Source organism: Phocoena phocoena, chromosome 20, assembly GCF_963924675.1.
Source record: "Phocoena phocoena chromosome 20, mPhoPho1.1, whole genome shotgun sequence".
Lineage (NCBI taxonomy): Eukaryota > Metazoa > Chordata > Mammalia > Artiodactyla > Phocoenidae > Phocoena > Phocoena phocoena.
Window position 1 is genome coordinate 40,771,209 of NC_089238.1, and position 21,035 is coordinate 40,792,243.

At 55.7% G+C, this 21,035-nt stretch overlaps 5 protein-coding genes across 9 annotated transcripts in view; 2 read left to right on the forward strand and 3 right to left on the reverse strand.

Moving 5' to 3' along the window:
* Positions 1-47: 47 nt before the first annotated feature.
* ACD (ACD shelterin complex subunit and telomerase recruitment factor) lies at positions 48-2,794 on the reverse strand. Of its 3 annotated transcripts, none has more exons than XM_065899135.1 (12): positions 2,633-2,794; positions 2,417-2,550; positions 2,171-2,264; positions 2,008-2,084; positions 1,853-1,897; positions 1,705-1,739; positions 1,395-1,546; positions 1,220-1,316; positions 1,051-1,137; positions 485-858; positions 277-368; positions 48-196 (listed from the first exon to the last, which is right to left on the reverse strand). In XM_065899135.1, exons 1-12 carry the CDS (start codon positions 2,729-2,731, stop codon positions 118-120), a joined length of 1,365 nt encoding a protein of 454 aa, XP_065755207.1. In that variant the 5' UTR covers positions 2,732-2,794; the 3' UTR covers positions 48-117. The 3 variants fall into 3 exon arrangements, with proteins under 3 accessions (XP_065755207.1, XP_065755208.1, XP_065755206.1); XM_065899136.1 differs by having other exon boundaries at positions 2,417-2,541; positions 2,633-2,746; XM_065899134.1 differs by lacking the exon at positions 1,051-1,137 and having other exon boundaries at positions 2,633-2,731.
* A 122-nt stretch (positions 2,795-2,916) lies between these two features.
* Positions 2,917-5,640, forward strand: PARD6A (par-6 family cell polarity regulator alpha). Of its 2 annotated transcripts, XM_065898608.1 has the most exons (4): positions 2,917-3,210; positions 3,540-3,918; positions 4,297-4,519; positions 4,757-5,640. In XM_065898608.1, the coding sequence occupies exons 2-4, from the start codon at positions 3,856-3,858 to the stop codon at positions 5,509-5,511; spliced, it is 1,041 nt and encodes a 346-aa protein (XP_065754680.1). In that variant the 5' UTR covers positions 2,917-3,210; positions 3,540-3,855; the 3' UTR covers positions 5,512-5,640. The 2 variants fall into 2 exon arrangements, with proteins under 2 accessions (XP_065754680.1, XP_065754681.1); XM_065898609.1 differs by lacking the exon at positions 2,917-3,210 and having other exon boundaries at positions 3,856-3,918; positions 4,760-5,511.
* A 190-nt stretch (positions 5,641-5,830) lies between these two features.
* ENKD1 (enkurin domain containing 1) lies at positions 5,831-9,266 on the reverse strand. Its single transcript, XM_065898610.1, has 7 exons — positions 9,174-9,266; positions 8,883-9,077; positions 8,143-8,315; positions 6,792-6,917; positions 6,529-6,692; positions 6,292-6,428; positions 5,831-6,201 (listed from the first exon to the last, which is right to left on the reverse strand). The coding sequence occupies exons 1-7, from the start codon at positions 9,256-9,258 to the stop codon at positions 6,041-6,043; spliced, it is 1,041 nt and encodes a 346-aa protein (XP_065754682.1). The 5' UTR covers positions 9,259-9,266; the 3' UTR covers positions 5,831-6,040.
* Positions 9,267-9,775: 509 nt separating this feature from the next.
* On the forward strand, positions 9,776-11,412 carry C20H16orf86 (chromosome 20 C16orf86 homolog). Its single transcript, XM_065898611.1, is given in 4 exon segments — positions 9,776-9,880; positions 10,090-10,319; positions 10,652-10,899; positions 11,003-11,412. Coding segments are annotated over 4 exon segments (993 nt in total).
* Positions 11,413-16,048: 4,636 nt separating this feature from the next.
* GFOD2 (Gfo/Idh/MocA-like oxidoreductase domain containing 2) overlaps positions 16,049-21,035 on the reverse strand; it is a 37,597-nt gene continuing 32,610 nt past the window's right edge. For both annotated transcript variants that reach the window (XM_065898836.1, XM_065898837.1), the window contains one exon: positions 16,049-17,604. In XM_065898836.1, the coding sequence (XP_065754908.1) occupies positions 16,706-17,604 (899 nt within the window). In that variant the 3' untranslated portion in view covers positions 16,049-16,705. The remainder of the gene's footprint in view (positions 17,605-21,035) is intronic.

Genomic DNA, 21,035 nt, shown 5'->3' on the forward strand with positions numbered 1-21,035 from the left:
TTTCCTGCCGCATGAGATTATTTTATTAAAAAACTTAAAGGAAGCTGGTGTGAAGCCCTGTTTATCCACCCCCAGGCACAGACCCGTGCACGCATCCTCCCACGTGCTTACGACCCCTCACACCTGGGTTAGTTCAGCCTCTGGCTGTGGTTCCATCAGAAAGTGCAAGGCCCAGGCCACAAGCTGGGGAGGGAGCCTGGGAAGAGAACCATGGTTGTAGGCCAATGGAGACTGGGACGGGTAACCAAGAGAGGGGGGGCGCCCCCAGGCACTCACCTGGCAGCTTGGACCTGGGCACACAGGGAGGGGCAGGGTGGCTCGTACTCATATTGGAAGGCAGAACCGTCACGATGCCTCTTTGCGGGGTCCTGAAGGGGGCGGGTATTGTGTCTGGAGAGGGGCCAAAAAGGCCCCTAACCTCATCCAAGGCTACCCCCAGCCCAGCCCCATTCTACTCTCCAGTTGTAAGGGGTGCTATGCTCACCCGGACAGAGCTGGACTCCAGGGCTTCCTTGGTGGTTCTTGTCCTTGGAGAGTGCTGCCGAGTCTTAGGGGGTAACCCTAGCTCCTTGAACTCCAGACTAGGTCTCTGGGCCATGGTTACAGGGGCTTGGTGTAGACTGGGGACATGGCCAAGGGGTGACAGACTTGGGGTGCAGCTCAGGGGTGGGGAGTTGGGTACATGGCTGGGGTGTGGGGAACTGGGGGGCAGGGGGCCATGGGCTGAGCAGATGGCTGACAGGGGCTGGGAGCTGCCCTTCTGCGCTGGGTCTGCAGCAGCCAAGGGCAAGGCAGGTAGAAGGCTGATACTGGCACCACTTTCCTCTGACAGCATGTGGCTGGGTAGGGCAGGGGTTCCTGAGGAGGAAGGGTACTCACCATGGGCACAGACCTCTCAGCTCAGACTAGCTGAATGACCTGTGAACATAGGCCTGCAGGAACTGTGTTCACCTCCCCACCCAGCTGTGCACCCTTTCACAGCATCCTGTGTAGCCCAGGCATCTAACTGATAAACAGCACCAAGAACATGGGGCTTGAGCACCAGCTTACCCGAGGAACTGGGTGAGGAAGGAGGAGAGGAGATGAGAGTCAGAGATAGGTCCTGTAGAGCCGGGTGTGGTGGGGGTAGCTCAGGGCCTGGTGGTCAGGGGAGGCTTATCAGCACGGGGGGCACTGGGCATGCAGGCACTCCCCTCTTGACCTCTCCAGTCCTCCTTACCCTGTGCCCTCTGACCTGGGCCCAGAGAGCTCAGGATTTGCTGGTCATTCTCAGAGATGTGCAGCCATAGGCTGGGGACAGAGTACACAGCTTCTCCCTGTTGGATGAGAACATTCAGTTTGGCCCTTACCCAACTCCCCACTCCGACATTTCCCAAGAGAAGCCCCAGACTGACCGTGGCTCTGCAGCGTGAGGCCGCCCAGCGGGTGAGGGGGGGTGCTGTGCAAGGGCCTGCCAGCATCAGACAGCTCTCAGCCAGGCTCACTAGCGCCCCCCGATGCTCCTGGTCCTCCTCTACCTCATCCAGAAGTTGGGACAGTGAAAGGCCTAGGGACAGAGGACCCGGGGATAGGCTGAAGCTCAAAGAAGAGGAACGGGGTGGGGCGGGGGGGGGGGGAGAAGAGCTTATTAAGGAAGCAGGGGGCTGATGGCTGGAGAGATCACTCTACAGGGAGTATGGGCAACTGGCCAACCCCTATAAGTACCTGCACTGGGGGAGGTGGACTCTGAAAGGTGCTCCCTAGAGAAAGAGGGAACAAGCCTGAGAAAAAATCCTGAAGCCTATCTGATAACACAGATTTTCCATTCCCTGACCGAACCACACCTGACCCAAGAGCCCAACCCCAAACTCACTCCAAGCAATCATAGAGCTTTTTCCGCACATCGGGGTCCTGGTTGCTGGGAAGGAGAAGTAGGAGGCAGTCAATATAACTAGGAGCCCAAGGCCTATGCCAACGCCAGCCAGGCCTGGGTGGGGAGTACAGTTGGAGGATAGAGGCATCACTTACCAACCAGTCACCCGTTCCCGGGGCTGCTCCGTGGGCAGCAGGCTGAAGCGGTCCACCTGGAGGTAGAACTCCGCGTGCTGGAGGAGTGAGTTCAGGGACCGGGTTTCAGGAGTTGTCAGGAAGTCGGGCCCAGTAACCCACCGAAGCCAGCCTCAACACTCACCGCGCCTGCCTCGGCGACTTGGACGCGGACCCCGCAGTTTTGCAGTAGCAGCAGCCGGCCTTCTGCCCCTCGAAAGCCGAACTCCTTCTCCTCCCTGCAGCGAGCGCGATCCTCACTAACGCGCTGGCCTGAACACTGCCCCGCCCGCCTGGGGCCCGCCCGCCTGAAACCCGCCCACTTCGGGCTCAAGGCTCGTGCTCTCCCACCGGATTCCAATCTTCCCAGGCTCCGCGGAGCCTCTCTCACCAGTCCGAGGCGTTCAGAGCCTCCCGCGTCACCAAGCATCGAATACTGTGGGTCCCGTCGGACACAAGTAGCGTGGCCCCTTCAGACGTGTCGGGAGCGCGGGACGGGCCCGGGGCCTCGGCCTCCTGCAGTACCTGACGGCGACGACCTGCGTCAAACCCACCGCACGGGGCCCAGCACTGGTCTCCGGGCCCTGAGAAGGGGGTGGGGACTCACCTTGAGCAGCTGCCCCGCCCGCGGGCTTGAGAGTGCCTCTGACCCTAGAACCAGCTCTCGAATCCAAGGCCGCAGGACCAGACTCCCCAAGCCTGCCATTCCCGCCGCGGTTGCCAGCCGAGCAAACCGGGACCGCGTTTCCCGCGGGCGCTGCGGCCCCGCCTCTCCTCGGAAGAGGAAACGTACGGCGGATGGGCGGGACCTGAGGTCGAAGTCCCGCCCATGAGCGTGCCCGCGCGTGCGCACGAGCGCGTCCTATTCGGGAAGTTGTTTGCAGACCCGTGTTGGTTCAACTGTATGCTGTCCTGCTTACTCTTACCCGAGCATCTCTCCAAGCAGCGGCCGGGCGTTTGCGCCGTTCTTCAAGACTCCTGTGGCACTGGGCAGGAAGGGGCCAAGGGCTGGCTCCGATGGAGTGGGAGGGATCTGGGGCCTGAGGCTGCAGCCAAGGGTGGTCCGAGTGGGTGGCTCAAAGCCACTTCAACGCCTGTGACCCCAAGGAGTTCAGCAATTATTTGTTGTGACTCAGTTTCCTCATCTACAAAATGCGCAGTCTTGTTAGGCCAGTGGAAATAAAAGTACATAGCATTCACGCTTCGCTGGTGGCGCAGTGGTTAAGAATCCGCCTGTCAATGCAGGGGACATGGGTTCGAACCCTGGTCCGCGATCCTACATGCCGCTGAGCAACTGAGCCCGTGAGCCACAAATACTGAGCCCGCGTGCCACAACCACTGGAGCCCGTGCTCCACAACAAGAGAAGCCACCGCAATGGGAAGCCTGCCCACTGCGACGAAAGAGTAGCCCCCGCTTGCGGCAACTAGAAAAAAACCCGCGCCCAGCAACAAAGACCCAACACAGCCAAAAAAAATTAATTTTAAAAATGATTAACATGATAAATTACAAAAAGGTACACAGCATTCAACAAATACTTCTCTCTCTCCCCCCTCGGATTGGCCAAGCCCCTCCCCCAGATTCCCGGGACGCGGGGACCGTAGCGTAATGACGTAGAAGGACGCAAAGATTCTCCCACCCTTATCTCCGTTTCCTAGGAAACGTGGACTCCGCGTTCAACTCCCCGTCGCTGCCCTCTTGACGTCACGGTCCGGACAGGAGGGCGGGGCGAGTGCTACCGCCAGGGGCGGGGCGGCGCGGGCCGGCCGGGCTGTGCACCTGCGCCTCGGCGGTCCGCCTGGGGCATCATCCCCGGCCCGCCTGGCCCCACCATGGCCAGGCCGCAGAGGACTCCGGCACGCAGTCCCGACAGCATCGTCGAGGTGAAGAGCAAAGTAAGGGCCCCTCCAGCCCCGGCTCCGGCCTCGGCCCTAGGCGCTTGCAATTCCCTCATTCTCCCCTTCCTGACTCCTTGGTCCCCACCACCTTTTTCTCTCCTCCATCCTCCACGTCCCATTCTCCGGCTTTTCTTCTCGCTTTCCCCCATCCATCCTCCTTCCTTCTACTGCCGGCCTCAAGAGTCCCTCTGTGGCCTGGGTACCTGAGGGCGGGGAGAAGACCTTGGACAGCGTCCCTTGTACTGGGTGCAAGGCTGCAGCTGTTGTGAAGCCCCCCCCCCCCGTCTTTCTCACCCCTGCCACCTTTGGACCCGTGGTGAGAAAGGGCACGGACTCCATCCTAACCCCTCCCCGCCCCCCCACCCCGGCCTCCAGTTTGATGCCGAGTTCCGACGCTTCGCGCTACCCCGCGCTTCGGTGAGCGGCTTCCAAGAGTTCTCTCGGTTGCTGCGTGCGGTACACCAGATCCCGGGCCTGGACGTGCTGCTTGGCTATACGGATGCTCACGGCAACCTACTGCCCCTCACCAACGACGACAGCCTGCGCCGGGCCCTGGCCAGTGGGCCCCCTCCGCTGCGCCTGCTAGTGCAGAAGCGGGGTGAGGAGGATGGGGTACAGTGGGCAGCCTCTGTGGGGTAGGGTGACAGGGCAAGTCTAGAAGGGTTAGTCCATGCCCAGTGTGCCCAGGCTTCACCCTCTGCAGTCCCTGCCCTTGGCCTGACCTCCAAGTGGCAGGAAGTAGCTACAGTGCCCCCTTCCTCAGGCCTTGGCCTGATGGAAAAGGGCCCAAATGGGAAAGCAGGGTCTCTGATCTCAGCGTCCCCCTCTCCTGCAGCAGAAGCTGATTCCAGTGGCCTGGCCTTTGCCTCCAACTCTCTGCAGCGGCGCAAGAAAGGGCTCCTACTTCGGCCAGTGGCATCCCTGCGCACGCGGCCACCCCTGCTAATCAGCCTGCCACAAGATTTCCGCCAGGTTTCTTCAGTCATAGATGTGGACCTACTGCCTGAGACCCACCGACGGGTGCGGCTGCATAAGCATGGTTCCGACCGCCCCCTGGGTTTCTACATCCGAGATGGCATGAGTGTGCGCGTAGCTCCCCAGGGCCTGGAACGGGTTCCAGGCATCTTCATCTCCCGCCTGGTACGAGGGGGCCTGGCTGAGAGTACAGGGCTGCTGGCAGTCAGTGATGAGATCCTCGAGGTCAATGGCATTGAGGTAGCTGGGAAGACCTTGGACCAAGTAACAGACATGATGGTCGCCAACAGCCACAACCTCATTGTCACTGTCAAGCCAGCCAATCAGCGCAATAATGTGGTGCGTGGGGCATCTGGGCGTCTGACAGGGCCTCCTTCTGCTGGGCCTGGGCCTGCTGAGCCTGATAGCGACGATGACAGCAGTGATTTGATCATTGAGAACCGCGAACCTCCCTGTTCCAATGGGCTGTCTCAGGGGCCTCCATGCTGGGACCTGCGCCCAAGCCACCTACTTCCTGATACCCGCAGCTCTCTGCCCTCCCTGGATGATCAGGAGCAGGCCAGCTCTGGCTGGGAGAGTAGCATTCAAGGAGATGGTAGTGGCTTCAGCCTCTGACAGGCAAAGATGCAACCCCTTGCCCTTCCCGGCTGCTGGGACATGGCAGGGACCTCCCCAGTGGGGTTTTTTAGCTTGCTCATGGGGTCCTCTCAGTCTGGGGAACATTAAAGGTTTTCTACAAATGCAGTTATGGTCCTTCTGTTTCCCAGCCCTAGCCTCCTCCTTGATCCCACAATCTTGCCTTCTGGCCTGGACATGAGGCAGAAGTGGAGGAGTGATAAGGGCAGCAGAGAAACCTTCCTGTAGTCAAGCAGCAGGAAGGACACCAGACTTGGCATTTCTAGGGTAAGAAAAGCTCTTGTGGAAACAAACCCCACTGTGTACAAAAGGTTTAATTTTGACAAAGGGGTTAAGAGGCTGGGATGGCCCTTCCACAGCCACCAGTGACTGGGAAGAGTGCTCTGGGGATACTGCCCACCCACTGCTCCTGTCTTCGAACTCCACTCTATGATGGGGACCAGTCCTGCCCTTTATAACCATGTAGCGATCCTCAGTGAGACCCCTGACTCTATCCCCATAAAAGGGCTCAGGCATCCATCTTCACAAAGACCTTGGGGCGGGAAAAGATCTTGATGGCCTCCTCCACCTGCATCAGTTTCCGGTCCAGCTCAGCACGATGGCTCTGGGCTCTCAGTGAATCCGCCCCAGCAGGCAATAGCACCAGCTCACACAGCAGCTGGCTCTGGCCTACAGGGGCCCCAGGAACAGTAAGTGCTGGGCAGGGGTGCATGGTCCCCAGTGGGTTCCCCATCCAGCTTCCTTTGGCCACATACTCACTCTGGAGCAGATTGCTCAGTGTCTCCAGCCGCTGGTTCTCAGGCATGCAGGTGTGGCCAGGCGGCATGGCTGGGTCCAGCTGGCTGTGCTGACGGGCCTCAGCCTCCTGCCGCCACAGATCCCTCCGCTCCAACAAGCTGCGATGCAACAGACTCAGGATTGATAATCCCAGGGCAGATGTTGGCTCCCACCCACCATAAGCATCCCTTACCCTGGGTGTTGGGCAGTAGGACCTACTAATGGGGAACGTGACCCTTCTGTGTGGCGTTGTAGTGCTCCTGGGCCTGCCGTTGCTGCTCCAGCACCTGTGCCAGGACTTGCAGCGAGCGAGAATGACGCCGGGGGGCCCTCTTGGCAGTGCGAGCATTGTGGGTAATGAAGTCCACACTTGGGCCTGGGCCCTGCAGGACATGGCAAGCATGATGAGGTAGCACTGTGTCGTGCCCCTGAACCTCCCCAGGATCCCTGCCCTACCTCCCAGCCCTCACACATCCTCTCACCTTAGCATTGGGACCTGGTGGGGTTAGCTGGGGACTGGGGACACGGGGTGGTGGGAACCCAGGGCCGCAACGGGAATGTGCCCTCAGGAAGTGGGCAGGCTCTGTCCCAGAGGCAGGGCTGGGCTCCTGTAGGCCAAGGTATAGCAGAGGGATCAGTCAGGCTGAGGTCAGGGTCTCAAGCCATAAGACCAAGACTCTGCCCTTCCTGCCTTTCAGGATCTTTCTCTATCACCAGTCCTCTGGAATTGGCCTCCTTCGTCATGAAGGAGGACTTCTCCTCATCAGCATTTAAACATGTGTGTTTCTCACATCTTTAAGAAAACAAATACCCCTCCTTCTATCTCAGTCCTGGCTTCAGCCACCATTTCTTTTTTTTTTTTTTTTTTTGCAGTACGTGGGACTCTCACTGTTGTGGCTTCTCCCACTGTGGAGCACAGGCTCTGGACCACAGGCTCAGCGGCCATGGCTCATGGGCCCAGCCACTCCACAGCATGTGGGATCTTCCCGGACCAGGGCATGAACCCGTGTCCCCTGCATCAGCAGGCGGACTCTCAACCACTGTGCCACCAGGGAAGCTGCCATTTCTTTTTTCTTTCCTTCCTAGCCAAGATTTCTGGCTCTGTCCCCACCAAGGTCACCAACAGCTGGTCTCCAAGCCCTCAAATCCAGGGTCACTTCCCTGGTCTCATCGTCCTCTGCCAGATCCTCAATAACTCCTGGGTCTCACTCCTGACATCCACATCTGATTCTCCACCTGCTTGCTGGACATATTCCCACTCCCTGCGAGTCCCATAAATGCTCCTGATTCAACACATCCACATATGACCTTATTGTCTTTTCTCTCAATCCTGCCTCTCCGTCTCAGACCTGTGGATAGAGAAGTGGTGCCACTATCTACCCAGATAGAATCCTACCACCATACATACCCCTGCCCCTGCCCTTCCCATTGTCCTTAGAAATAAAGGTAAGAAGTGGATTATGTGGCCCTTTATGATGTGGGTACAGGTGACTTCTTGGCCTAACCTCACGCTCTTCTTCCCTCACAGTGAATTGAACACAGCATCCCCACTGCCCACACTCCCTCTGGTCTTAGGACTTCTATCCGTGAGGTTCCATCTCTATAGAATGTTCTCCTCCATCCTCCCCTGGCCTAATTCCTACTTGCCCCTCAGAATCACCCAGCCATCATCACTTCTGAGAAAGCCCCCCAGCCCCACTCTGCAGCAGAACCAGCTATCTCTTAGTCCCCTGTTACCTTAGTTCCCTGTGGTTTTCCACCCTCCTCATAACTCAGATCAGAGTATAACTGTCAAAAAGATGGGCAATACTTCTGGCTGCCTGAGGCAGGTACCTGCAGCTGGGCCTTGACGTGGGACTTTACTTTGTCATACTTGGGTGAGCGCCAGAGAGCCTTCAGGGGCCTCGACTGGTCCTGCTCCCGGCTGTGCTCCTGCTCACGGAAGCGCCTCTGGATCTCCCTGATCCGCCTCAGGTTCTCCTTCTCATGGTCTTTAGGGTCCTTCCCTGGGGAAAAGATGTTGCCAGGCTCTGCCCTACATACAGCCCATGCAATCCAACTCACAACAGTGAACACACAGGCCCACACCCTGCCTCCCACAGAAAGATCTCCCTGACATCTCCATCTAAGTCCACCTCGTCAACTTGTTCCCTTCCTCACACAGTAATTATCTTCTTCTATTCCTGATGATTTTCTACATTTTTTATTGCAAAGTATACCATTAATCATCTTGCATATCATATTCACCAGTTCACTTGTTTATTGTCTCTCATCTTGATTCGATGATGCTCTTCTCCAACCTTGTTTTCCTAGCACCTATAGGGCCTGGCACACAGGAGACACTCAAGAAACAACCTTTCATTGATGCATGAATTAATGAAGCTGAGCTATGGGTTTTCTGGGGGATATCTCATCTAGTCCTCTCCTGCGAGGAAGAAGAGAGGACTTTTATAGTCGGGGAAACTAACAGTCAGAGAGGTAAAGCCTAAGCCTTCCTCAGGGAAGGAGAAGCAGCTGCTTTTGATCTCAGCTTTGACTTCAGACTCGCCTCGTCCCTTCTGTCCAGAACTTACTCTTGGGAGAGGCCCCTGGGCCTAGGGAAATACCCCCGAGCTGCAGCAGCACGCCACCCACGCCGCGCCGGCCACGCTCCAGGATTTCTCGGGCTCCGGGACCGATGCGGGGGCCGCGGGGAGGGATGGCGTCTAGGTCGGGGTCCGGAGTCAGCAGGCCCAACTTCAGCGTGCTTCCCTCAAGGCGCCCTTGGGCTGAGAGGCCAGACGGGGCGGAGCGCAGAGTTCAATGGTGGAGCTGGGCCTGACCCTTGCTCTGGCTTCGCCAGGGTGAGGCACCCCACAACTCACCCGAGGCCGGCCGCCGGTAGTAGTCAGGACAGAGCGTAGGGTCTGGGGGGATGGGCCCCGAGATGCGGGACGGACCCTCGCACATGCCGCCGCCGTCCTTCTGCAACAATGCACCGAGGCCTGCCGGGCTACGCATCTCCGGCCCCGAACCCCCTTCCTCAGCCCAGTACCTCCTCCCTGGACCCTGACCCCAGCTGTGCCGCCTTCCCTGCGTTCCTGGCCCTCGCCCCGCCTCCCGACCCTGGCCTGCGCTCGCCACCTCCGCTCTCAGCCCACTTCCCTGCCCCGCTGGCAGCCCCTCACCCGGGCAGGGTACTCACCCGAGCAGTTTCACCGCCCACTGCCGCCACCCGACCTCTTTGCTGTTGCCAGGTAACAATGGTTTCCGTCCCTGAGGTCAGGGGCCAATGCCCCCTGGCGCAAAGCCTTCTGGGGTTTGTAGTTTCAGCTGAGGGTGGGGCCAGACCGGCTGCCAGTTGCCCTTCGCAACCCGGCCCTTCTCCGGGGTCAGCTCACGGTCTACCAGTCTAGGGTCCGCCCTCCACCTCCCACCCCCCACGTCCCCCAAGCAACCGTCGAGGATGCGCTGATCCTCCGCAGCCATGGCCTCAGCAGGGGCTGAGAAGCGGCCAGGGGCCCAAGAGGGAACAGCATTGGGGCAGTCACAGCTTACGGTGGTGCCTGGTGGCCATGCGCAGAATTCTGAGGTGACCAATTGGCTGTCTAGCCTTCAAACACTTGGCCACAGAGCTTTAGGAGACCAGCTTCTGTGCAATGACCCCCTAACTGCCAGGACAGGCTCCACAGCCTGGGAGGGGCATGGACTGGTGCCCTTCATCCGTATTTGGTATCTAATGGCTGATCCCTGTATCCTTTGCCTGGCCATGGTGACCAGTTACCTATGTGTCACCTCTAGTGTCCAGTTATGGGAGACCAGTGCCTAGTGCCAGCCCATGAAGCCTGCCAAACCCAGGGTGAAGACAAGTGTCCAACAGGGCCAGTCTCAGAGCCAAAGATCCAGGAGGAAAGACTCAAGCTGGAGGAAGAGAGGCACAAGCCAGAGGTGCAGGCACTAGAGGAGAGAGGCCCCAGGCCTATGGCTTCCATTGTGAGGACCAGTCATGGTCTGAAGAGGAAGCCGGTCAAGTGAGGGGGCTTTCAGAGGGAAGAAGCTGAAGGGCTGGGGAGGTGGAATGGGGGTGGATTCCGTAGGATTCCTAAATCGGGCATTCCTGCAGTGTACATACTTATCCCCTGCCACCACCATCACTCCTCCCCTCTTCTGTCCCTCAAGAGCTCTGATGTAGGGAACATCCAGAGAGGGAGTCTCAAAGCCTTGTAAGGGGCTGAACTCATGAGCTCTTGGCCCCTGTCCAGCCCCGGGCCTCACTCACCAGGAAAGGGACAAGAATCTGGGCCTGGGGTGGTAGGCAGACAGGGCTATTCCCTAGGACAGGGCACAGGAGCCAAGGCTGGAGGCTGGCTCCTCAGGCCTTCTTGTCCCCTAGCCTCCCAGAACCTAGCCACCAAGCCCATCCTAGGGCTGAAGCTGAGCTGCCACAGGGGATGCCGCTGCAGAGGGAGGAGCGGGAGAGTAGCCAGAGTGAGCCCTCGCCGTCTGCCAAACAGCACAAAAAAGCCAAGAAGCGCAAGAGTGTGGGAACCCCAGTGCTCCCTGTGGTGGCCAGCACAGTGTCTGCGCCCTCAGAGACCTTAGGACTGGAGCGTGAGTGGCATTCCCCGGGCCTTCCCTTTATCCCCCGCCTGCTGGACCCCTGACATGGCACAGCTTGGCGCTCCAGCACCTGCCCTGCCCCGGGTCCTTGCAGGAAAGGCCCAGCGCCTGCGGCCCCTGTACCAGTACATCAACTATTGCAACCCTGAGCTGAACCAGGCACGGGAGGGGGACAGGGAGGCCGAGGCTGAGGTGAAGCCTGAGTCGGAGCTGGCCCTCATCCCCAAGGAGACAGGTGTGGAACAACTGTAGGCCTTGCTGCCCACGGCAGGTGAGCTGCGCTCGGGCCTCACTTTGCCCTGCCCCAATATGTTCATGACCCCCACCTACACTCTGGTTCCCCTGGGAGAGGAAGCTGGCGAGGAGCCTGGGGGTTTGCCCAGCCTGGGCGTCAGCGGTTGCCTCAAGGCTGAGATGCTCAAGTCAACTCAGGTGGACACCAACAAGATGCTAAGTGTCTGCGCTGCCCCACTTGTACCCCCACCCTCTCCTCAGTACAAGTGACTGTCCTGCCCCACTGGGGGCTCCCCTTCTCCCAAGCCTGAACCAGAGCAGCAGTCTATGGCCCTAGGCACTCAGGTGGAAGAGGGGATTCTGCCCCTACCCCTACTTGGGACCTTGGGTTTGCTAAAAATAAACGTTTTTCCTTTTCTCAGACTGTGATCCCCCAAATAAGATGCCTGAAGAGGGAGAGGCTGGGAAGAAGGGTGGAGGATTCCCCAGTACAGTGAACTGGATTGCCCAAGAACTTGACAGAAATATAGATTCCTGGGCACTACCCCAGACCTAAATGAATCAGAATCTGCAGGGGCGGGGCCTGGTTCTGTGCATTTAAAACCTCCTCAGATGAACCTGAAGATCAGACAAGATAACAGTGGGGATGGAAAGGCGGTTGGTAAGGAAGAACTTGGGGAAGAGAAAGGAAAAGAACTGTCAGGTCATGGGAAGCAGGTGCTTGGCCTTGCTCCGTCTCCCAGGGAAGGGGCCTGCGTTGATCTGACCTTGAGGGGGCCAACACTTGGAATCCTTCTGAGGTGGCCGAGTTCATTTGCCTGTCCCAGGAGGGGCAGCTCTCACAGCTGGACCAGACTTTGCCCCCAGAGTGGCCCCTGGTGACAGAGGAACTGGTGCCTTTTTCTGGCAGGCAAGGGGTGGTGGTAGAGGTGAATGTTCTCTTTGGACCCCTGTGGCTGAGCCACTGGATGACTGCGGTGCCTCATCCTCAGGGGTCTCTGGGAAGAGGGGGCCAGTGCTGGCCATTTTGGAAAGCCCCTATCCTGCTGCCTCCTGGTCCTCTTGCATGTCCCTCAGACATCGTAAACACAGGGAATTCCAGATTAAATGGATTTCTCCTCCCTCCAACCTGCTTTTCTTCCTGTTTCTCATCTACACAATTGTTCAAGCCAAAATCCTGATAGCACCTCAGACCCCATCCTATTCTTTACTCATTGACTCCTGCCAGCTAATCAGGCATGAAGGCAGGTGAATCTACCCTCTCAGACAGAGAATCTCTCGGACACCCATCAGCACCCTTGCCTGGGACACTGTCATCTCCAGTTGAGAGCTCACTAGTCTCCCTGCCGGTGGGCCCTTGCCCCACCAACCCACCCAATGATTCTGCTACACACTCCTGAACCCCTGATGGTGTTGCTACCCCTCTAGCACCCTGCCCCTTTTACCCCAGCTACCTTAAAACTTTTTAGTGGCTTCCTGTAATTCCCTGACCAACTACACCTTTTCTTACCTTCCCTCTCTGCCTGTGGGGCTTCCCCTGCCTAAAATGCCTTTATTTCTTCACCCTCAACCTGGCTAGTATACATGTGCCCTTGAAGACTCACGGCGCCTTGCTTCCTGCTGAGCCAGGCAGCACCCAGTGCTGTACTGCCCTGCACTGTAGCATCTACACGTTACTATCACTGTGGGTTATAGAACTATTTCGGGGACTAGACTGTGAACTCCCCAAGGGCATGTGTCATTGCACCGCATCCACCTAACAGAGGGGCCCCATGAAAGGCACCAAGATAAGGAGACCAAGGTGGGGAGCCAAGGAAGCTGCAGAGAGGGACAGGTTAGGATCTGAAAGGCTAAGGCCATCCAAAGTCCAGGACCATATGGGGGGCCCCTGTAATAATGGCCTGGCCATCCAGGAAGGGAGGGGGTGGGCAGGCCCAGGTGGAGGAAGTAGGAAGAAAATGGGCATAATCCCAGGCTGTTCCCTCTTTTAAGGGTCACTTGGATGCTCACTGGCCCCATGACAAGGCCTCAGGGCAAGCCATGGGGTCAGGACATTTATTTTTTTGCCCACACTTCTCCCTGGGCAGTGACTTGACTGAGCTAGGAGATACTTCTACAGGGACCATGCAGACTGAAATGCTGTCCATAGGGATGAGCACGAATCCTCCAAGAATTTTAGAGGTAGAGGGCTCTTCAAGATAACTGAGTTTGATCTCCTGATTTTATGGCTGAGGAAGCAGAGGCCTGCAAAGGAGTGGCCTTGCATGAGACCACACCCTGGGGCCCAGGGAGGGCCTGCCCTTTCCTGAGCCCTGAAGATCTCTGAACCTGGAGGCTCTCTGGCTAAGGCCTGACCCAAGAAGGCTGAGCATCTCCCTTCTCTGTGTGGTCTCCAGGGCTGGAGGTGTCGGCCAGGCCAGCACTGATAAGGAAGATCTGTTCCTATCTCTTCACAGGTGACGTAGGAAATACTCAGTAACCACAGAAGAATCAGTCTGTTTCCTGAGGGCTTATTCACTTGTCAGGCTTGTCTAAGCAGGGTGGGTGACAGTAGCCCCAGAAAGGAACAAGACACCGCTACCACTCCTAGAAGCTCACTCTAAGTGTGCAATGCGGAGGCAGCATAATTCAGGGAGACGTGATAACGGAAGGGCTGAGGACCGAAGCTGTGGCGCCACAGGTAGTGGGGGTGACTGCCACTTGGCCTGCAGGAGTGAAGAGGCAGCTCTCCAGCTGCTTCCTGAAGGAGAGAGTTGGGTGGCCTTCCAATCAGAGGATATGCCAGGGATGAAGCCTCACTAGTGTGGAAGGTGTTAGCCCCACGTAGGAGGGCCATTTAGCATGGCTGAAGCAGAGGCCTGGCTATCAGACCAGGCTGGGTGTAGGCAACGAGGGATATTGGCCTGACGTTTTGGAGAGGTTGCTCGGGCATCAGCGTGAAGGGCCGAATAAGGAAGGGAAAGACTGGGGATAGGGAGGTGAGGAGGCTGCTGCCATTGTCTGGGTGAGTGCGAGGCCTAGATTTGGTTGGGGGTTGGAAAATAAGCAAAAGGTATTCTGGAAGTTCTCTTCTGCTTGCTGGAACAGAGAGGAAAAGCTAACTGCCTTTTCATTGGCTTGGAAAAACTTTATTTTGACCCAAGAAAGATCCTGAGATTTGGGAAACAGGTCCTGGAAGGTGATGCTGACTTCCTCCAGGAGGGGGAGCTGCAGGACAAGCCTGGAACCAGTTGACTGTCACCTCTGGGAACCAGAACCCTGCTGGCTTCCTTGGCAACAGGCATCTGGGCCACTTCATGGTACCTCTCCTCCCCCACACCAATCCAAGAGATACAAGATGGTAAAGATGTCTGAGGGATGGCCATGGACCTAGGTTCTGCAGAGTACCAACAGAGGACCTGGGTCCTCAAGAGTAGCTCTGCCCTAAGCCCATGTACAGTCGGCCCCAGGACTTGGCCGGAATCCATCTTTGTAAACCAGAGGTTTTGTTGCAGTCCTATAAAACCTAAGTGCCACTGTGGGTCAATAACGTGGCCCTTTCTTAAGTAAGAGCATCTGAGTCGGATGCAATAGATGCATGTGCTTTCTTGGTCAATACCCAAATTTAGGGGGGGATCTCAACATCCTGTTAACACACAGAAGGATGACCTGGAGCTGAGCCGGGAGGAAGGGAGCAGCTTCTCCTCCTTCACCTCTACCAGCATCCTGCCTGGTGGGGTTCTTTCTACAGTCCACATACTAGTTCAGGCCAGGCTGAGATTCCTCCTGTAGAGAGGAATGTAACCTGGATGAGGACCCGAGCGGGGAGGGGCAATGCCTGGGCACTCAAGAGTCTGAGATGCCACAGGCACTAAGGAAGGAATAGTTCAGGGTCAGGCTCTGTAGTAAGAGGACCGTGACCAGGCTCCTAGCTCTGTCACTTATAACTTACAGGAGGCAAGTAACTTTGCCCCTCTCTGCTCTGAATAACGGGAATATTAATAGTAGTACCTCGTAGAGTGGTTTGGATATTAAATAGAATAATACACGTGAACCATCTATCCCAGGGGCCCCAACATGCAATAAGTACACCCCAACACTAGCCACTGTTATTTTATCTCACAAAGACAAGGTCTGAAACCAGGACAATACAGGAAAATAGGCCTGGTGACTCCTATAAAGGGTGCCAGGAGGAAGAGGGAGCCCTCTCTGAGCCTTTCTCTTTCTGGTGAGGAGTCCACAGCAGGCCAGAAAGAGGGAAGATTAGAGAAGGGGAAAGTTTGGTCCAGACTTAATTCTGGCAGAGGAAACAAAGGAGTAGATGTGTCCTTTCCCACCGTCCTGCCCCACCTGCCTCTGACTGACAGGGTTAAAAGCCTCTTCCTGTGGGGACAACAGGTTAGTAAAAGTAGAGCTGGAGACTGGCTGGCTAGGCCAGGCAGTGCTTGGCTACACCCCGGCTACAATGCTTCCGAGGGGCAGCGCCTTCCTCCAGTTCACCCCGTCTAGCCTCCCTGGGGCCACTCCTCACCCCTCCTCTCCCAGGGCTCCTCTGGAGCCAACCCCTTGGTTTCAAGAACAGAATCCTTCCTGACCTCCAGCCCAGAGAGACCTCAAACTCTCCCACTATCTCCCCTTAAACATCAAGCCTGATTGGCCCCCTGAAGTCTTAAGTCCTGTCTGCTGAGGAAAGACTTCTTGGAGGGCTCCGATGGGATTCAGCTGCAAGGAATAAGCCAGGAGATGAGGGCAGACAGTGGTAGGAGCCTGTGTGTCCCGCTAGATAGTGAAGGATCCAGAGCAGGTCAGGGCTGCCATGGAGCCATGAGGAAAGAGAAAAACAGAAACAAATCTACAACAATCAACAAGCCTTTCATTATTAAAGAAACCCAATCTACCAAACAAACAACCAACAACCACATGTCACAGTGTCAGACTTTCTGATTTATTAACATTTATCAGATGTCCCAGAGCTCTCCCTTGTCTCCTCTCTGCCAACTCAGGGGCCCTCTGCCCTAGGTCAACAGCCCCTGAGAGCTCATCTACTACAGAACCCCTCCTCCCTGCCAGGGAAGGGGCAGCCTGGAGGCCGGAAGGGCTTGGTCACATGGGAGCGAGGGCAGGTGCAGATCCCTGAGGGATGACTTCCTGCCCTCACCATTCCTGAGATGCCCCAGCCCAGGACGGGCATGGAAACAAGGCCTCTTGTCATTTCTCCTCAGGCCTGAGGAATCAAGCCAAGCTGGCTCCCTGCTGTGCTTTCTCATCCAGTTAAGACCACAAATAGGCTGATGAAGCCCCCAAGTCAAGCCTTTGCTGGAACTGCTCACACACTGGGGGCAGCTCCGCCCTGTGCAGTGTGCCGGCCCTCTCAGCCATGGCAATAGGAACGGCACCGCCTCACCAGTCTGAGGAGTAAATGAGCACTGGAGGGGGCGTTCTCCTGGGGCCACCTTCGGATTCACCCGAATTCAACTCTGCCCAAGTTGACCTATCAAATGAAAGACACTGTGCTATAACCAAGCCCTCCCATCACAGCTCCTCCCTCACCCTTTGCCCCGTGGCAGGGAGCCCACGTGCAGGCTCACAGGTTATTCCGCTGGAGCGCCTCGCACAGGTTCTGGTTGGCGTCGGGCTCCTCCGTCAGCACCTCCACAGCCTCCCACTCCCCGGATCGGCTCGACCGTTTGATGGCATCCACCACGCTCTGCATGTAGAGCCCATCCTCGAATGAGGCGGCCATGGAGACGGGGGTATGGTCCCACGTGCGGCGGTCACCCTGCCCCTGGAAGGACTGGCGCAGGGCCTGCACCATGTAGACCATGCCCTTCAGGTAAAGCAGCGGGACATCCTGGGGCCCCTGCTCGGGGAGCCCCGTGCCCACAGCCAGCGAGTCCCTCAGCAGCAGCTCCTCTTGTGTGGCAGAGTTCTTCTGCCCGTAGAGGTCAGCTCCCCGGGCAACAAGGCGTCCCGCAGAGCCCACCACCATGACCTCGTGCACGAAGGCGCCTGGCATGTTGAAGTTGAGTGTTACTGTGCCGCACACACCCCCGCCCATGAGCATCTGGAAGAAACAGAAGTCATCGCTGGTGACATGCCGGATGCCACGGATGGCTGCATTCTGCCTCACAAAGGTCTTGAGCAGCCCATGTACCTTCTCGGCTTTCTGGCCAGTCAGGTGGGTCAGCAGGTCCACAATGTAGGTGCCCATGGTGTGTAGGCCCCCACCGCCCATGAGCTCATCACAGATCCAGCCGTAGTTGGGGCTGAGCAGGCTGCCCGAGTAGACGCGGGCATCACAGATCATCACTGCACCCACGTAGTGCTCGGCAATCAGCTGCTTCATGCGCACGAAGGCAGGCAGGAAGCGCAGCACGTTCCCCACCAGGCTCATCAGCTGCGGGTAGTAGCGCGAGGCTGTCACCATCCGGAAGGCATCCACCGAGGTTGCTGCCTTCTCACAAACCACATTCTTCCCAATGCCTGAGAATAAAACACAGCAGGAAATCTCAAAGTTCCAAGGGGTTTACACTGGGAAAAGAAAACCCATTTCTGGAAGGCAGGTGACTCAGGAAAGCTGCCTGAGACCAGGTGGTGACCTGGGACAAGAGGAAAGGTGATCAGCTTGGATGAAAACAGTACCCAGTGACTGGGACTAGAGAAAGAGTTATGGGCCCGAGAAAGAGAAGCAAGTTCTTAAAGGAAAAATGAAAGGAGTAGAGGCAGGAGGTGCAAACCAGGAGTGGGAGGTAGAGAGGTGGTACAAGGTTAATTTTATGTGTCAACTTGGTTAGGTTATAGTGCCCATCGAATACTAGTCTAGACACTGCTGGGAAGATATCTTTAGATCTGATTAACATTTAAACCAGTAGACTTTGAGTAGAGCAGATTACCCTCCATAATGTGGGTAGGCCTCAACTCATCAGATAAAGGCCTTGAGAAAAAAGACTGAAGTTCCCTAAAGAGGAAGGAATTCTGCCTCCAGACTGCCTTCAGACTCAAGTCTGCAACATCACCTCTTGCTGGAATTCAGATTTGCTCTGTAGATTTCAGATCTGTCAGCTCCTACAATAGCATGAATCAGTTTTTAGAAAATAAATCTCTACCTCCCTCTCTCAATATACATCCTCCTGGTTCTGTTTATCTCGAGAACACTGCCTAATACAAGTGGGCTGGAGAGGTGGACATGCTTCTTGGACATGCTTATGTACCTTTATGCATTTATTAGATCATCAGCTTAGGGTAAGAAAATCAAATCTATATTCTAGGGGATGAGCTTGGCACTCTCAGTTGTAACTGCAGAAAGGGCTCTAAGATTCCTCGCAGATTGTCCTCTGAACACACTGGTTCAACAAGTTAGTGTAGTCATAAGGCCCGAAAATCCTTGGCTCCAGTAGGAGGGGAAAGGGAGAGAAAACATCCTTTCTGTCTCATGCCTGTTCTGAGTACATCGCAGCTGGAATGCACCCAGAGAGCAAAATAAAGCTAGACAAAGCCCTGAAGAGAGAGACCAAGAGGACTGAGCAGCTCCCACACAAGGAAAAGGAAGGGATCAACACTCCTCCACATCATGAGATGAAAGCTCATGAGGGTACGAACAGCCAAAAGACACCAACTCCTGGAGTATTCCTGTGACCTTGGGATGGTTCAAGCAGAAGAAAGTCTTATGCTAGTATCTTCAACAGAAAACTTACAAAGCCCAAGAGGTCGTATGGACTGGACACACACAGGTTTTGGGGTACAGCAAGCTAGGGAAGGGTGAAGACATCCAGTTATTCCATTACTCATTCCACAGACACTGCCCTTGGGGTGCAACTCAAATTCCACGACCTCAATTCACCCAAGAAGTCATGGGCTTCTTGAGGGAACAAGCTCAAGGGTCTGGTACAGATGGCAGAATAAGGGAAGACTTCATGGGGGAGTGCCGCCAGGGTGATCTTTAAGGAAGCAGATGTTCCAAGGAGCATAAGGGGGAAAGGACACCCAGGCAGGAAACTGCATGTGCAAAGGCACTGAGGAAAGGGCTGGGATTCCTAAAGTCCTGAGTGCACACCAGGAAACAGGTTGGAGGGTTTACACAGGGTCGATAAGAAATGTAGGAAATTGGATAGATAATTGGTAGCATCACTCACAAAGACATTCAAGGTGGTGGGGTAGGTTTGGGGTTGGAATCCCAAACTGAGCTCGATACTCCCTTCCCTGAGTTTTCTCCATCTCAGTCAATGGCGATTCATTTCTCCCCGTTTCTCAAGCCAAAATCACGGATGTCACTCACATCCATCCCACTTTCAATCATCAGTAAATCCTGTTGGCTTAGCTTTCAAACTACATCCAGGATCTCACCAGTTCCCACTACCACCAGTGCCACCTTCCTCATCCAAGTCACCACACTTTTTTGCCTGGATTATTGCAATGGTAACTTAACTGGTCTCCCTCAGTCTTTTTTTTTTTTTTAAAATACATTTATTTTATTTATTTATTTATTTTTGGCTGCATTGGGTCTTTGTTGCCACGCGTGGGCTTTCTCCAGTTGCAGCGAGCAGGGGCTACTCTTCGTTGCGGTGTGTGGGCTTCTCATTGTGGTGGCTTCTCTTGTTGCGGAGCACGGGCTCTAGGCGCACAGGCATCAGTAGTTGTGGCTTGTGGGCTCTAGAGCGCAGGCTCAGTAGTTGTGGCACACAGGCTTAGTTGCTCCGCGGCATGTGGGATCCTCCGGGACCGGGGCTCAAACCCATGTCCTCTGCATTGGCAGGCGGATTCTTTACCACTGCACCACCAGGGAAGTCCGGCTTCTTTTTTACATTTTTATTTAATTTTTTATTTTAATAAATAAAAAATATTTATTTATTAATTTAGGCTGCGCTGGGTCCCAGTTGCACACACAGGATCCTCGCTGTGGCCTGCGGGATCTTTTCTTTTAGTTGCAGCATGCGGAATTCTTAGTCGCAGCATGTGAACTCTTAGTTGCGGCATGCAGGATCTAGTTCCCTAACCAAGGATTGAACCTGGGCCCCCCACGATGCGAGCGCAGAGTCCCACCCACTGGACCACCAGGGAAGTCCCTGGGTGTAGCTTCTTCTGAAGGATTCTGTTCACACAGGCTCAGGAGGGGAACTTGTCTGGCCACCTTGCAACAGAAACAATGAGGCCCCAGGACAGCTGACTGCTCAGAAAGGGCCATTTATTGGTGCCAAACTCGAGCTTTGGAGCCACTCTGGGATTCAAATTCTGGTTCTCTCGGTTGGTTGCTGCATGACCTGGGACATTTCTAAACCTCTCTGGGCTTTGGTTTACTACACTGTAAAAGGAGAGTCACATCTACCATGCAGGGTAGAACAGTAAGTCAAATGAAGGCAGTATATGTAAAGTGCTCAGCCCAGCACAGCTTTGTCCCCGGTACATTTTATAACCATCACCATGAGAGAGACCCGGCAGATGTCATAAATACAGGAAAAAAAGGGTCCACTGTGACTCAGATTTTAAGACTCACACAGAAGCTACATTTCCAGGCCAATAATATCAATGTTCAATATTTTGAAAATTTAATTTTTAAAAAGAAGTTTAAAGATCAACATGAACATAGATGAGTTTTCTTATTCTATGTGCTGTTTATCAGGCCTCTCATAGAGTTAGGCCCAGACCAGTCCTTCGGAAGCTCACATCCTGACAAAGCCCACAAGAGATAATCTGGTGCCTTTGGCCAATCCTTCCAAGCTCCCCTCACTTCCTACCCTCTCCCTTGCCACCCTGGCCCTCAAGAACCCCACAGAGCATTTGCCATCTGCACATATGGGATTCTCGGGCATGAACTCCCAGTGTTACAAAGCTCAGTGCTGCGGCAAGGAGGAACACATGTGTAGCCTATGACCCAACTCAATCTCTTCACTTTACAAAACTCTTGAAATCTCCTGCTC